The sequence below is a fragment of the Anoplophora glabripennis genome, unplaced genomic scaffold (genome assembly GCF_000390285.2).
Source record: "Anoplophora glabripennis isolate ALB-LARVAE unplaced genomic scaffold, Agla_2.0 scaffold1120, whole genome shotgun sequence".
NCBI classification, from domain to species: Eukaryota; Metazoa; Arthropoda; class Insecta; order Coleoptera; family Cerambycidae; genus Anoplophora; species Anoplophora glabripennis.
The window spans coordinates 97,735-114,779 of NW_019417299.1; the positions used below are offsets into that span (position 1 = coordinate 97,735).

General features: G+C 33.9%; 1 protein-coding gene across 1 annotated transcript in view; it reads right to left on the reverse strand.

Annotated features, from left to right (window-relative positions):
* The window catches only part of LOC108913694 (4-coumarate--CoA ligase 1-like), a 20,006-nt gene continuing 2,961 nt past the window's right edge, over nucleotides 1-17,045 (reverse strand). The window contains exons 2-6 of the mRNA XM_018719286.2: nucleotides 8,576-9,129; nucleotides 7,599-7,910; nucleotides 3,742-4,099; nucleotides 1,962-2,127; nucleotides 1-667 (exon numbers count right to left, since the gene is read on the reverse strand). Of these exons, the coding sequence (XP_018574802.1) occupies nucleotides 525-667; nucleotides 1,962-2,127; nucleotides 3,742-4,099; nucleotides 7,599-7,910; nucleotides 8,576-9,129 (1,533 nt within the window). The 3' untranslated portion in view covers nucleotides 1-524. The remainder of the gene's footprint in view (nucleotides 668-1,961; nucleotides 2,128-3,741; nucleotides 4,100-7,598; nucleotides 7,911-8,575; nucleotides 9,130-17,045) is intronic.

Consider the following 17,045-nt stretch of genomic DNA (forward strand, 5'->3'; position numbering starts at 1 on the left):
TTAATCATGTAATTTATTATATTTAAATAATATATTTAAACAATGTAATTAAATATATAACCAATTAATAATATATACGGTGTTCCTAAAATATTGTGGGAAATTGAAGCAGGAGTCAAAAGAAGGGAAATGTTAAGCAAAATGTTTTGTATGAAGATGGATCCGAAAATATTTACTAAAAAAGTTACAGGATCATAAATGAACTCTGCCAAAAACATGTTTCTTATTAAATAACTCCAAAATGGAAGATTGGATTTGGTATAGAGTTTTAGAATATCCATTGAAATAATCTCATGGGTGTATTTTTTTTGTTATTCGCCCTAGCCAAATTTTATTATTATCTGAACAATCGCCTTGGTTTTATTTAAAGGTTTTATTTAAAAAAATGTGTTTTTGGTAGTACGCGTTTATTATTCTGTAATATGTTTACTAAGCACTTTCGGACCTATTATTTTAAAATACCTATCTCCTTGTTTCAGGTTGACACCATATTTTAAAAACACTTGTTATAATAATTCTAGAAACTAAAGTTTTGTTTCTAATCGAGGTTTACAATGTTTTGCTTTTTCTCTCAAAATTCTTCTTAATATTTTTCCGCTTGGATTTTTTGGTATCTCTGAAATGAAAATTACTCCTCCTCTTAGATGCTTTTGAGGCGACAATAGACCTGAAACAATTTAAAATATGTACATTTATGTTGTTTGCAATTTTCGTTTATTCACTAAATTTTAATATAAACGAACTCATCACAAACTATTATTCACAAACGGTGACCAAAAATGAAACCTCTTATTCTTTGGTGAATTTTAAGGTGAGTCTTTCGTATAAAGTTTTTATCTAGGGCGCTTCGTTATAAAGATGTTAATGATGTTAAATTTAAAAATATTTTTAATTTTTTTAAATAATTTAAAAACTAGTAAGTGAAATAATTTGAAACTGGGCACAAGTATGTATTTAAACATTGTCCAAAATCTGAGGCATATTTTTCTAAATAAAATAGTACACCACTGCTTTACGGTAACAATCATGATATTTGGATTCGTCTTTCAATTTTCTACAAATTACTACTCTCTTATGTTTTTCGAAAACAATCTGATTTTCAAATAAAACTTAAAAACAAACGAACACTTTTACTCAAATGACATGACAGATACTAATCCTTTGGCTATTTATTCAAATAAAGAAATTAATAACATTAGCCATCATTTTAATGATTTTATTTGTAAATGATCAAAAATACCTCCATTTCCACGAATACAGCCGAGTTTTAGTAACGAAAATGTTATTTGTTCGAAATTTGTTGTTGCTTGATTCTGATGAAAAGTATTATTTATTCTTTCTTCTAACTTCTAGAATGTCAAAGTTGCTATCGCAGCCTATGTAATTTTAAACCGCATTTTATTCGAATATCGAAGTGCTTTTAGTTCGTTTTTCAAGTTTTACTCGAAAGTTACGTTTTTTTCGAGTAGTAGGTAATTTGTAGAAAATTGAAAGTCGAATCCAAAAATATCATGATTGTTACCGTAAAGCTACGGCATACTATTTTATTTTAAAAAATATGCCACAGATACCCTGTATTTCCGCAACTGGAAACGGCCTCAGATTTTGGACAGTGTTTCATAAATACATATGATCCATTTCAAATTATTTCACTTACTAGTTTTTAAATTATTTAAAATAATAAAAAATATTTTTTTAAGTTTGACACCCTGTATCTTTTTAACGAAACATCCTAGATAAAAACTTTATACGAAAGACTCCACTTAAAATTCACCAAAGAATACGAGGTTTCATTTTTGGTCACCGTTTGTGAATCACCCTGTATACAAATTAATTATTAGTGAATACATTAACAACAAATTTTTTCGTCATTATTATATCATTGTAATTTGATATTTGGATTTTATTGTGTATAGTAATTCTGATTTTATAAACAACAATGTAAAAGAGCTGTTACTTACTGGCAACATACAACTGCAATTCTTTTTCAGTCGCACTAACTCCATCATGCAAAACTACAAATGCCAAAGGCAGTTCCCCTGATAGTTCATCTGGAAGACCAACTACACCTACATCTCGAACTTTTGGGTGTTTCAGTAATATGGCTTCTAATTCGGCTGGAGCCACCTAAAAGAATATAATATATTTTTAGAAACAATCCAGGTACCATATGAACGTTTTTTTTTTAAATTATATTACTTTAGTAATTTTTATTTCGTTTACAGATTTTAAGTTAATTCAAACTATTATCCTAAAGCAAAGGTATTCCCAAAATTTTCATCAAATGAATTATAGCAATGCTAAAGAACCCATTAATAATTATTTGAAATAAAAATATAAAATAATAATCAATCTGGATAGAACTAATGAAAAACCATATACTTTAATACAGGGTGGCCAAATGAAAACGAAACAGAGCCATTTTCAGGAACTGCGTCAAGATTGTAGAAAAACGCTCAGACCCGTCGATTTTAGATTAAAGGGGGACATTCTTTACTGGTATTTTTGACTCCGCCACTTTCACCCCCAAGCAAGGGTAAACATCACCCCAAAATATTTAAATGGCATTGGAGGTTGAATAATATTTCTTTTGAAAGCTCTTACAATTCTCTTTACACAAGACTTTAAATTTTATAATTCCTCCAAATACTTTGAAAAAAATTTACATTTTAAAATTTAAATTATGTTTAGTTGCTTACTTACAACTTAGTTGATTAAATATTGAAACTGATGACCGTCCGCTTCCATACAAGAATAAAGATTGTGTTCGAAACGTTCGCGCACATTCCGAAGCATTTCCGGAGTGATTCGACGGCATTCCTCGACGATTCTTTGACGCAAATCTTTCAGTGACGCTGGCTGTGTTTTATAGATTTTATATTTTAGGTATCACCATAAAAAGAAATCAAGGTGCGATAAATCCGGTGATCGTGGAGGCCACTCAATGCTGCCTTTTCTCCCAATCCAATTCCGTAGAAAACGTTGGTCCAAATACTGACGGACAATTAACGCATAAATGCGGAGGAGCACCGTCCTGTTGAAAAATCAAATGATCTTCATCATACTATGGAACATTTTTAATAATATCAGTTAATGCAGGGTCAATAGCGTCTTCCAGTAATTGTAAATACATCGAAAATTCACCGAAAATTCCAGCCCATACATTTAATTTTTCCGGTTGCTGTGTATGCACCTCGTAAAAAACTCTTGAGTTTGAATGGGACCAATAGCGGCAATTGTGACAATTTGCAGTCCCGTTCAAGAAAAAACTGCATTAATCAGAAAAACAGATGTTAAAAAGGAACTGTGGATCGTTCCCTGCTCGCTCACTCATTATTTCGTAAAATTCGTCCTCAATGCCATTTAAATATTTTGGGGTGATGCTTGGGGGTGAAAGTGGCGGAGTCAAAAATACCAGCAAAGAATGTCCCCCTTTAATCTAAAATCGACGGGTCTGAGCATTTTTCTACAATCTTGACGCAGTTCCTGAAAATTGGCTCTGTTTCGTTTTCATTTGGCCACCCTGTATATTGAAATCATTAAACATTGTTGCAAACTTTCAAAGAAATTATTATATTCTTGTTTTCAACAGCTACAATATCACTTTGAACAACCATCAATACGAACTTTATCTAGTGTAACTAAATAATCTCTGCATTTTTAAGATTGCTTTTTCTAATAAAATAAAATAAAAGCTTTTAGTTCTAAGTCCAAAGTTATTTTTATTGTAAGAGCGGTTACCTGATATCCTTTATATTTAATAAGTTCTTTAAGTCTATCCACTATATAAAAGTATTTCTCGTCATCATAATATGCCAGATCGCCTGTTTTAAGCCAACCATCAGAGGTGAACGTCTCTGTTGTAGCTTTTTCGTTGTTGTAGTATCCTATCATCACCAAAGGACCTTTAATACATATCTCTCCGACCTGATTAGGACCTAAGGATTTCCCCGACACTGGATCTTGTATTTTCATTGCCATATGATTCATGACTTTTCCAGACGAACCTTCTCTTTGTTTTCCCTTTTCTATCATTGTGATAGTCAATGTGGCTTCGGATAAACCATAGCCTTGTCTAAGCGTCTTTAGATTGATCAGTCTAAAAAAGATTAGTAAACATCAAAAGAGATTGTCTTATTAGAAGAAAATAACTGTTCGCTCCTATCAACAAGTCTTTGTCTAATGTTTATGACTCGCTTTTTTAGTTATACCTTCCTTATTTTTTGAGATCTATCAAACTACTTTAATTCTTATGGATGAAATTTGTAAAAATGTACATGACGTTCTATTAAAAATCAAAAGTGTGTTTACTACCTCCGAAATTCAACATTCATTCATTTGTCTGAGCACGACCGGTCGATAGACGTACGGTTTAAGGCTTCAGTACTTAAATCGATTAGTACTAATTCTGCCCGGGTTCGATTCCAGCGGCCGGTAGACCGTAGATTAGCTATGATTATACGGAGGATTGGCACCCTCTATGCAAGTATGGTAGGGTTGCCTTGGGCCAATATGAGAGATTTACACCGGTTGGCATTTGACTACCCCCTTAATTAATGAGGTTTTCCAGGTTTCCCTCATTCCTGCACTGAATGGTGGTTAGGGCCTACCAACATAAGTCGTTCCTGGGCGCAAATGCAGCCTGCTTAATAATGGTAATATGCCGCCTCCTCCCCCGCACAAGTCCACCAAACAGCAGTAGATTACCGATCCGAAGCGGCTGAGGTAGCAACTCCTAGACGCGGAGTAAGTTGCGATAATGGAAAGACAAATACAGAACTCCAACCTACATCAGACCACGCGACCATTTCTTTACGATTTTTTGGCCGAGTGTCTCCTAAAATGTTGCACTGCTAATCCTAACCTAACATTAAAAATTCACCACCCCAATTGCAGTTAGTCACATCCGTGGCCAAGACATGATTGCCCCCAGTGGGTCAGACGAATCGGCAAAGAAAGAACAGAAGATGAGCTCCTGTCGGCGAGACCCAGCTGGAACAGGAGGAGGCCCCACGTTGGTCGTGTCAGCGGTCGGAATTGATGAGGCGTCCGGACCTACAGCGATAGCAGCGGGTAAAGAGCGATATTACCGCTCGGCCTCGCTCCATTCTTGGTCATTTATCCTGCCATGAATATTGGCACGATATCGTGTTTATTTACTGGATATTTTTCCATGCGACTACAACTACAAGAGTTTTAGTTTGGAGACCGGGGATGATGAAAATCGGTCTGTCTCAGGCTAATTTTTATTAGAACATACTATATACACCCTTAACTAGAAAAGAAAAATAATAATTATTGCTACCTTTTTCTTATTGCATTCTCTGTGTGCTTGCTAAGCGGCGCTGCTCCACATATAATATCCTCAATGCAGGATAAATCGTATTTTAAAACTTTCGGACTCTTCTCCAAGAAAACTGCTAGAGGCGGAGCAAGGGACAAAGTACCTATTTTATAGTCTTGTATAGATTTTAAAAATATGTCTTCATCAAATCTTTTCATAACTATAACTTTATCTTTATTTAATAGTGCCCCTAAAGTAACATTTAATCCAAAACCGTGGAAAAATGGCATAAGTCCCAGGTCTGCTTTCTTCATAAAGTAATAATCAGATATCCTAGAAAAAGAAATTTACTATTTTTCTTCTTATTTTTAATACAAATTAGACATTTACAAAAAATTAAGTAACATTAGAGACATTTGATATTTCACTTTAAGAAATTCTCATTCTGTAGGTGATTAAAAGTGTGCTGTAATTGAAATTAAAATTTTCAAATTCAAAAACACTTCTATAATACTAAAATTATTTGAATGTTGTTATCGAAAATTTTTAGTTTTTTCTCTTTAGTTACTTATGAGACACTCTGAAACCCTATTGAATTTTACTTGCTCTGTACATCATAGAACATAAAAAAAATAAGAAATTCCATGGCACGAAATATTAAAAGGACTATACATATATTTTAAAAAATATGAGTTGATGATAATAACGTTAATAATGGACAACAAGGATAGAGTGAATATGCCTGAGATAATATATTTTACCAAAAGTCTGATAACAAATATTGCAAGCTGTAACTCCTTAAAAATTAGCTTTAATAGCTCGAAAGTACTAAATATTGAGACATCAATTTTGTCATGGTAAATTATCAATTTATTTTAAATNTCATTATCATCATCATTATTATTATTATTATTATTATTATTGTTTTGAAATTACAAGAAAATTTAGTAGCTTGAGTTTGGCTACCATCTCGTCAAAGAGGATATACAAATAAGAGAGATTTCACTTCATTCATAATCGTGGATCATATTTTATCTTTTTCTAATACGCGCAAGTCACAAAGACTTTGAACCGAATTTTGTTGTCGGGCTCAACTTTTAGTAAAATTTGTAATTTAACGGCTTTGATTTTATCAATCACCTATGCCACATTTTCTGTCTCTGCAACTGTGCCGTACAGTGAGTGAAATTGAAAATATTCGAGTATCTGAGATCAGTTGTATCTATGGTGCCAGATGGTTTAGCCAATGAGTAAACAACAAACCATACGAACACGAATTTTAGTACAAGTTGCGCGTGACAACAAAAATTCGGTTCAATATCTTTGTGCCTTGCGCATGTTAGAAAAAGATAAAATATGATCCACGATTATGAATGAAGTGAAATCTCTTATTTGTATATCCTATTTGGTGAGGGCGAAGCTTTATCCGCTCCTGCGCAAGAACAGCCGTCTTAACCTGTGAAATAAGCTGACTCTCATCAGAACTGTACTGGAACCACAGTTGATGTAAGCTGATGGTACAGAGAAATGTCGCACTTCGTTGTGAGACAGGGGCTCCATGGTTCGTTTACAACAGCCACATTCGCAGAGATCTGGGATTCACGTCAACTCTGCGCCGAACTCCACAGCAACCAGCAGAACCAAACAGCAGTAGATTACCGATCCGAAGCGGCTGAGGTAGCAACTCCTAGGCGCGGAGTAAGTTGCGATAATGGAGAGACAAATACAGAACTCCAACCTACTCCCAGACGCGGGGTAAGTTGTGATAATGAAGAGACACATACAGAACTCCAACCTACATCAGACCACGCGACCGTTTCTTTACGATTTTTTGGCCGAGTGTCTCCTAAAATGTTGCACTGCTAATCCTAACCTAACATTAAAAATTCACCACCCCAATTGCAGTTAGTCACATCCGTGGCCAAGACATGATTGCCCCCAGTGGGTCAGACGAATCGGCAAAGAAAGAACAGAAGATGAGCTCCTGTCGGCGAGACCCAGCTGGAACAGGAGGAGGCCCCACGTTGGTCGTGTCAGCGGTCGGAATTGATGAGGCGTCCGGACCTACAGCGATAGCAGCGGGTAAAGAGCGATATTACCGCTCGGCCTCGCTCCATTCTTGGTCATTTATCCTGCCATGAATATTGGCACGATATCGTGTTTATTTACTGGATATTTTCCCATGCGACTACAACTACAAAAGTTTTAGTTTGGAGATCGGGGATGATGAAAATTGGTCTGTCTCAGGCTAATTTTTATTAGGACATACTATAAACACCCTTAACTAGAAAAGAAAAATAATAATTATTGCTACCTTTTTCTTATTGCATTCTCCGTGTGCTTGCTAAGCGGCGCTGCTCCACATATAATATCCTCAATGCAGGATAAATCGTATTTTAAAACTTTCGGACTCTTCTCCAAGAAAACTGCTAGAGGCGGAGCAAGGGACAAAGTGCCTATTTTATAGTCTTGTATAGATTTTAAAAATATGTCTTCATCAAATCTTTTCATAACTATAACTTTATCTTTATTTAATAGTGCCCCTAAAGTAACATTTAATCCAAAACCGTGGAAAAATGGCATAAGTCCCAGGTCTGCTTTCTTCATAAAGTAATAATCAGATATCCTAGAAAAAGAAATTTACTATTTTTCTTCTTATTTTTAATACAAATTAGACATTTACAAAAAATTAAGTAACATTGGAGACATTTGATATTTCACTTTAAGAAATTCTCATTCTGTAGGTGATTAAAAGTGTGCTGTAATTGAAATTAAAATTTTCAAATTCAAAAACACTTCTATAATACTAAAATTATTTGAATGTTGTTATCGAAAATTTTCTATTGTGTTACTAGTTTTTCTCGTCATTAGTTTTTTTCTCTTTAGTTACTTATGAGACACTCTGAAACCCTATTGAATTTTACTTGCTCTGTACATCATAGAACATAAAAAAAAATAAGAAATTCCATGGCACGAAATATTAAAAGGACTATACATATATTTTAAAAAATATGAGTTGATGATAATAACGTTAATAATGGACAACAAGGATAGAGTGAATATGCCTGAGATAATATATTTTACCAAAAGTCTGATAACAAATATTGCAAGCTGTAACTCCTTAAAAATTAGCTTTAATAGCTCGAAAGTACTAAATATTGAGACATCAATTTTGTCATGGTAAATTATCAATTTATTTTAAATGGATTGATGTTTTTTATGCTACCTGGCAGAAATTTTGTATTATTGATAATTGTGTTGCCCTTTTCTACCCACTGAGTAAAATCTTACCTAGAATGTGCTATCCTAACCATTATATTGAGATGTGATAACAACACTCCCTTTGGCAACCCTGTAGTACCAGAGGAACATAATATAAATGCACCAAGATTCTCTGTATCATCAACAAACGGTCGAAAGTTGTACGGCAGAACCGTTCTGCCCTTAAGACTATTAAATACATATTCTTTCAAAGTTTCAGTTTGGGGATTTCCAGACACTGTTAAATTTGAGTCGATAATAATTATTTTATCTATAAATCCCAACTCGAGTTTCAGTTTAACAAATTTATCCACAACTTCTGATGAACAGAATACTACTTTCGGCTTACTGATGTTTAAGGTATGGTTCAGTTCTGTCTCAGTATAACTGTGATTGATAGGGGCAACTATACAGCCTATAAGAAGCGATGCTAAAACGGGAATGAAAAACTCTAGGTTATTTTCACTGCTTACTGATATTACAGTGCCAGGTAAGCACCCGTAATTACGAAGAGCTTCCGCTAAGTTGCACACTTCTTGCAATAAGGTTTTGTAAGACAATTTCCTTCCAGTAAACGCATCTTCCTGAAAATAAAAGAAAATATGATATTCACTACTTTCTTTAATTACTTGGATATTTCTGCAGAGATAAAAGAGATAAATAACCTTTTATTTTAAAATGTTTATTTAAGTAGTTAATTGTTTAAAACTATTTTTGGCCGTTCAGAAAATTTCATCCTTGATTAGATTAAACTGAAATTATAAAAAGTAGGTACTAAAAATGTGACAAGTGAATACTGAATATTATTAGTTATTATAGTTACTATTTTTTTTTAATTAACCTAAATTAAAATTGTTAGAAAGTTCATATCAACATGTGACCGAAAAGGCCCCCCTGTGGCGCTGTGCCCCTTTAAAGGGGGCCATTAAGACACAATTTTATTACAATATATCGAAAACGCTTCGAAATAAATTGATAAAATTCTCCACTGAGAACTCTTAGATAGAGATGAAAGAGAGAATTAACCCTCTACGAGAACGACGAATATAGCTAATTACCGTAACTTTGACGTTCTCTAACTCGAAAACTATGGGTTTTTGGACCTCGTGCTTATTGGAGCTTTTGATCAGCACATCAAGAACAACAATATTCTGAAGTTTCAATGAATTTGACCGGGATCCAATTTCCATAAGAATTATGAGGGGTCCTTTGACGAACATATGGAATGTGAGTGGGATAAGAACTATAACCTCCCATTGCGGCCTTGACTATACAGGGTGATTCAGTCACCCTGTATAGTCATTAATTTTAAGAGGAGATAGATAAAAATGAGTATAATACGATGGCTTGATTAAAAAAAAAATTAATGCATATTTAAGCTGAAAGAAAAAATTCAAATCATTATTTAACCCCCTTTTCAGGCTGTTACTGATCGGTTATAATTATGCAATCAACATATTAAATTGTTATTGTTGCCCAGCAAGAACCGCGAAGAGGTCTGAGCATGCCTTGCCAAAAATCAGTTTTTATTAACATCATAATCATTTTTAGGAGGTGTATGATGAACCATTTCAAATTTAAAATGAAATTGAATGTAAAATCTGAAATACCGCTGCATACGCACTATGTTCTGGTAGTAGCTGTAGTAGCCCAGGTGCATCGAGTGTACGAAGTGGTCGGTTATACGTCAAATACTAACCTGGCGAGCTTGGTCGTAAATCAGAGAGCGCCTCCAAAAAACAAGTAAACAACAGTGGCGCGTACAAAGGTAAAATATAATACATATGTACAAACATTTCTGTCTCGATACATGATAAAAAGATATTTTACCTTAAATATTGCGATAACAATTGTTATTTTTATTTATTCATTAACGTTGATGCTAAAACAACAAATGAATAGGGATGATTGTTTTCGAATGTACGGTTATTACAATTTATCATTTTTAATATTATTTTTGTTTTCATCAGGTTTTATAATTTATTCTGTTAAATAATACACAGTTTTAGTATTATGTTCAATTTATTATTCAATATGCAGTTGCGTATAACCAAAGTTTACATAATACATATAAACTTTATTGTAAATGTAAACTTTGGTGTAACCTAGGTAGGCACTTATTGTTTATGAGAAAGTAATATGTTTTTTACCTGTTTAAAATGCCAGCACGAGCACTGCATTAATCCGTCCAGAGCACTTTGTTAATAAAGTTAAGTTCTGCTGCACTTCGATTTAGGAACCAAATGCAAAATTCAAGACGATTGGGGAAATCAGCTGGTTCTAAAGCTTGAACTTTTTGAAAATGGTACGGGTTGAGTGAATTCTCGCGCAATATCCGCCATACTTTGGTTTGTGATATCTCCAATCGTCTTGAAATTGTTCTTGTGGCTGCTCCTCCACTAAATTTAAAACAGCTTCTATCACATTTAAGTCATTTTGTCGATGTGCACGTTCTCTGCGCGTATGATAGACCCTGTGTCACGAAGACGTTGAACGGCTTGCACAATTGTCCGTGGGCTTAGGAAGTTCTGTCTATCACGGAAACGTGTCCGATAATCAATTGCAGCGGCATTTGCGTTTTGTACACACTCTCCGTATAAAATCACCATATCAACATATTCGGCATTCGTATACAAAGCCATCACGACCGGCACTTTAAACAAACCGAAATAAACTAACGGTTTCGTGTGTCTTTCCCATCCACATCCATCTGTATGGTGTGATGTTCACTCCTTTGCGAGAAAAATGCGGGAGATATGGAGGGTGGTAGATTTGAATAAACGCTTTAAATTGTTAATGGTTTTGTAACCGTGTGTAGTGTATTTTGTATATTTGGGTATTTAGTGTGCCGACTTTTTTTATTTGATAAAATACGGTGTGCCTACAAACCTCTGCTTTATTTATTTTCTTATAACGAAAGTTGACTTCGAGATGTCAGGCTTGTTAAAACATTTTGCACAAGTTAATACAATTGTTAAAATTATTTATAATAAAATACAGCATGGCTCCCTTATTTACTTGCATTTTATTGGTTTCGTACATGTGTATACGTATACTAAAGCGGATTAAGTGGATACGTTTAACGCGAAACCCAAAGTAAATGTGAACCATGATTATGATGTGAACTTATAGTACGATCATATTCGATGCAAAGTAATAAATCATTGCCTGTCAAGGGAACCAATGAAGTACGCCTTTAAGGGTTTTACAAATTGAATAATTTCTTTATACATTATGAAGGGACGAGGGGATCAGTTCAGGTCTGGCACCCTTGTTGCTACAAAAATTCCTTTATTCTCATAAACTATTTATTTTAAATGTAATTTATTATAAATCCAATTTGTTTCCTAAATTCCACATATGTACTACATTTTACCTCTGTACGCGCCACTGTTGTTTACTTGTTTTTTGGAAGCGCTCTCTAATTGACGGCAAAGCTCGCCAGGTTAGTATTTGACGTATAACCGACCAGTTCGTACACTCGATGCACCTGGGCGACTACAGCTACTACCAGAACACAGTGCGTATGCAGCGGTATTTCAGATTTTACATTGAATTTCATTTTAAATTTGAAAAGATTTATCTTACGCCTCCTAAACATGATGACACGATTTTCCTTTGATAAAAGGCCGACAATTTTTTGCTCTACTTTGCATCGTATACGATCCTACTATAGCAACGCTGTTCGCTTCAGCTGACGATTTATTCGTGACATTACGTTACAAAATTTTCCGAGTATCCGTGCATCTGGCCGGACCGCCCTCTTAGCGGAAGTTATGTGTTGATTTCCTTAATTTTTAAAAGTTGAATAAAAAAATTTTTTTTTCCGATTTTCTGTCTTTATTATTCCTTCCGAATACATGGTTAAAATTAATGACAATATGACTGAATCACCCTTTATTAAATATATTTATACAAAATCTGATCCGTCACTGATTCAAAATTATTTAAATAGTTGCAAATATAACTGACCTTTGCTTAGTTATTCAAATGAATTTAAATAATATTCCAATATTTGTACACCGTTTCAAGCAAGGCAATAATGAACATTCGCTAATTTAGTTAATTTTCAATTTGTTTATTATTTCTAACAAGTATTGGCATGTTACCTCCATGAAGATAAAACGAAAAAAAACATCCTTATCAGTATCATTCAATTTATACGACCATTTGTATTTAGTAGTTCCATCGTTAGAGAGAGTTTTATTTATCGTGTAACGCCGCTGTTGTTAGCTTTGTTTTGGTTCCGACAGAGAACGGTTCTAGAACGGTTCAAATCATTTAACCATTCCATTCATAAGAACATCTAAGCCAAGACATACTGGGGACATACTGACAATATACTTGGGTAACTATATTGAACTGTTTCCGAGACTGTCCGTTGACAGAACCAAAACAAGCCGTTAGTATCGCGTACAGGATGTATAATTGGCCTTTCGAGATACGAGATGATAAAATTTAAAAAAAAATTCGTGCCAAAACAACAATTGAAGTGATTTTTTTCAAAACTGATAAGTACTTTTAAGTTTATGATTGCCACAATTGAATGTAAATTTCAGTTCTTTTTTCAAGTAGAAAGTGGATATCTAAACGACCCCGCACAAACCTTATGGAAAATGGCTTTCGGTCAAAATGGCTGAAATTGAAATATGATATAGCTCTCACCTTCCTGAGCAAAAGTTGTCATGGGCCCAAAGCGATCCTATGTGTAGGTTTAAAGACATAGAGCTTTGAAGCTAACAATTTCATAGCACGGTGCTGAATATTAAGTGCAGGATAGGTGTATGTATATCTCCCTTTCTCCGTATATACAGGTTGAGTCAGTTTTTTGTAGACAAACTTTAACAGGAGATAGAACACATGTTTTTAAAAAGAAGTTCCTATAAACATATGTCGTAGAAGGGCTTCGTTTCCGAGATACGGGGTGTTGAATATAATTTATTTTTCTCGAATATTCATTATAACTTATAAACGAATGGTTAGATTTTTTTCATGTTTGGGAGATAACGCCTATTAACTAAGGGGCATAAAACAAGCGATAAAAATGTTCAAAAACTTGCAGAGTGGCGGAGTGGAGGGGGTGCTCAACCCTTTTCTTAAACAGAACTTTTACGCCAATGACTATTTTTAAAAAAACTGTTATTTTTTTATCTACATATAGTTTAACAAAAATAATGTCCATTCTTCTGTCTCGAAATTGCTGTGCGTTTCCGAGTTATTTTGATTTTTGGTGTTTGTTGTGATACTAAATTAAGTAATTTATTTATTATAAATTATCGGCTAAATATTTAATTCTTTCAACAAAACCTACCTAAATATGGTTTGTTAAGGATTCTAAAAAGCTGAAATCTCTTATTCTTTTATCTCTTTCCAATGTAGTCAAAATAAATATTTGTTATATCAAGCTATACTCAAATACAAGACTTTTATAAGTTGAAATCTGTTACATTACATACATACAATACATTATTGTGCAGTTGCTAAAAAGTTTTAAGAAGTTGTTAATTAAATATTGTTATAAATTCAAAAAATTTCTCCATAAACATTAACATCAATGTTCATTCAATGTTTTTTTTTTTAATTTAGTTGCAGTACATTAGTATTTACGCAGCACATAATAAATAAGGATTGTTAAAATTAGTGTACTAAACAGATTTCAACTTATAAAAGTCTTGTATTTGAGTATGGCTTGATATAACAAATATTTATTTTGACTACATTGGAAAGAGATAAAGAATAAGAGATTTCGGCTTTTTAGAATCCTTAACAAACCATATTTAGGTAGGTTTCGTTGAAAGAATTAAATATTTAGCCGATAATTGATAATAAATAAATTACTTAATTTAGTACCACAACAAACACTAAAAATCAAAATAACTCGGAAACGCACAGGAATTTCGAAACAGAAGAAGGGACATTATTTTTGTTAAACTGTATGTAGATAATGAAAATAACAGTTTTTTTAAAAAATAGTCATTGGCGTAGAAGTTCTGTTTAAGAAAGGGGTTGAGCACCCCCTCCACTCCGCCACTCTGCAAGTTTTTGAACATTTTTATCGCTTGTTTTATGCCCCTTAGTTAATAGGCGTTATCTCCCAAACATGAAAAAAATCTAAGCATTCGTTTATAAGTTATAATGAATATTCGAGAAAAAAAATTTATATTCAACACCCCGTATCTCGGAAACGAAGCCCTTCTACGACATATGTTTATAGGAACTTCTTTTTAAAAACATGTGTTCTATCTCCTGTTAAAGTTTGTCTACAAAAAACTGACTCAACCTGTATATACGGAGAAAGGGAGATATACATACACCTATCCTGCACTTAATATTCAGCACCGTGCTATGAAATCGTTAGCTTCAAAGCTCTATATCTTTAAACCTACACATAAGATCGCTTTGGGCCCATGACAACTTTTGCTCAGGAAGGTGAGAGCTATATCATATTTCAATTTCAGCCATTTTGACCGAAAGCCATTTTCCATAAGGTTTGTGCGGGGTCCTTTAGCTTAAAATTTTTTTTCGAGATATTTGAAAGTGAATTAACTATGATACAAGACTAAAGGCTTTATAAAAACTGTTCTTGTTGCATTCCACTAGAATGACCGTTTTCGATAAATGGTGGCCAATGCACGTATAGGTGTTAGAGCATATTCTTTTCTTTTTATATGTATATTAGGAAAAGGGATAAGTTCAAGGTTATTTTTAAGAAAATAGTTTTGTCTAATCAAAAATATTACTATAAACAGGCAGGCAAATAAAAAATACAAAAAACATATCACCATATATCTTATCGTATTTCGATAAGTTGTTGGCGTTTCAAAAGTCAATCTGTTTTCGTTTTCAAAAAATTATTTTGACAGTTAATTTTTTTTTGTAATGACAATTTAAATTTGTTTAATTTTGTCTGTTTCCGTAATTAAAGATATCAATATGATATTTATTCTATTATTACTTACTTCTTTTAGAACAGAGCCTTCATAAATGTTTACAAGCCACATGACCGCTGAGCTTAGTCAAAAACAATGCACGGTTAGTACTACCAACTGAAAATTCTTAAATCTTAATGTCACCAATATGAATGATTCTTTTACAAAAAAGCATGACCAACCGTTACGTCTACGTTCGAGATGATGCGATAGCTGACTGATTGAACACAATCTCGTGAAAGATGACCAATCATCAGCCGGTGAAACAGAATGCGATATAATGTAATCTTGATCTTATTACCGGCATTTAATTGCCAACGTGAAGGAAATAAAATTACTGTTCCAAACAAAATTACTGATCACGTGGCTTATAATCATTTATGAAGGCTCTGCATTTGTAATCAACAAGGATCCATTTGACAAAGTATTTTGAAACACACCCTTCCCTTTTAATAAAATAATCGTGAACTCTTTAATTTTTGTTTTAACTGTATCACTTTTCTTCTCCAAATTTTGGCCATTGAATTATAACCGTTTCCCCAAGCGTGATAGCAAGTTTTTTATTTCTCAAATTCTTGCTTTTTAATGTAATGTTTGTGATTATCTATTATAATATTTACAGATCGGAAGTCTCACCAATAGATTATTGCATTCACAAGATGTAGGTATTATAAATCCAATTGTTTTAATTTTGTGCAATATTATTTTGCGTGCCTTTGAGAAAAAAGTTCGTAATGTATTAGTTGTCTTAAAAACTGGTCTATAATGTTGAAGTTACCTCTTCTCCTTTATTTATCCAATAATTCATAAATAAATATTAAAAGGTGAATTAAATAATAATAGAATAAACATTATAAATAGGGCAGTCGAACTGAGCCGCGAGAGATAGGCGTACGCATTATTTATTAAAAAACAACAAATTAAATTGTCTACAGTACACCACCATAAACACCAACGAGTAGGAATTAATTACGCAACATCCGCACGATAACAAAGGCAACAGTATATGTACTAACATCTTCATCTTCATCTTCATCTTCATCTAGTGGTTGGTCCTTTAAAAGTCATATAGCACTGCGGCCTAATTAGGCCTATTGTGCGCCCCACTACTAGTCCTATTCAGCAAGTAGATTTGTCCTTTTTACAAAGTCCAAAAGCTTCCTTGCTGACACCTCTCTCAATTCCTTGGGTTCCAAATAGGGTCTCCCAAGGAGCGTCATTCTGCTACGTGCAAATCCCGGGCACTCGCCCAGGATATGCAGAGAAGTTTCATCCGCCGATTCACATCCTCGGCAGACCGGACTGTCTACAAGCTTTAGTCTATGTAGATGTTTCTTAAAGTGACAGTGTCCCGTTATGAGTCCTGTCACTCTCCTGAGCCGGATTCTATTCAAGCTCAGTAGCTCATTCGCTCTTCCCTTCGAAGGATACTCCATAAGCTCCTTAGAATGGCTATGTCCTGGCCTTGAAGTCCAGTATTTCCTATGTTCTGTCTCTGTCCATTTGCCCAGAGCCCGCCTGACCACACTGGGAGATGTGCCACAGAAGGGCTCCGGGCCAATGAACACTGT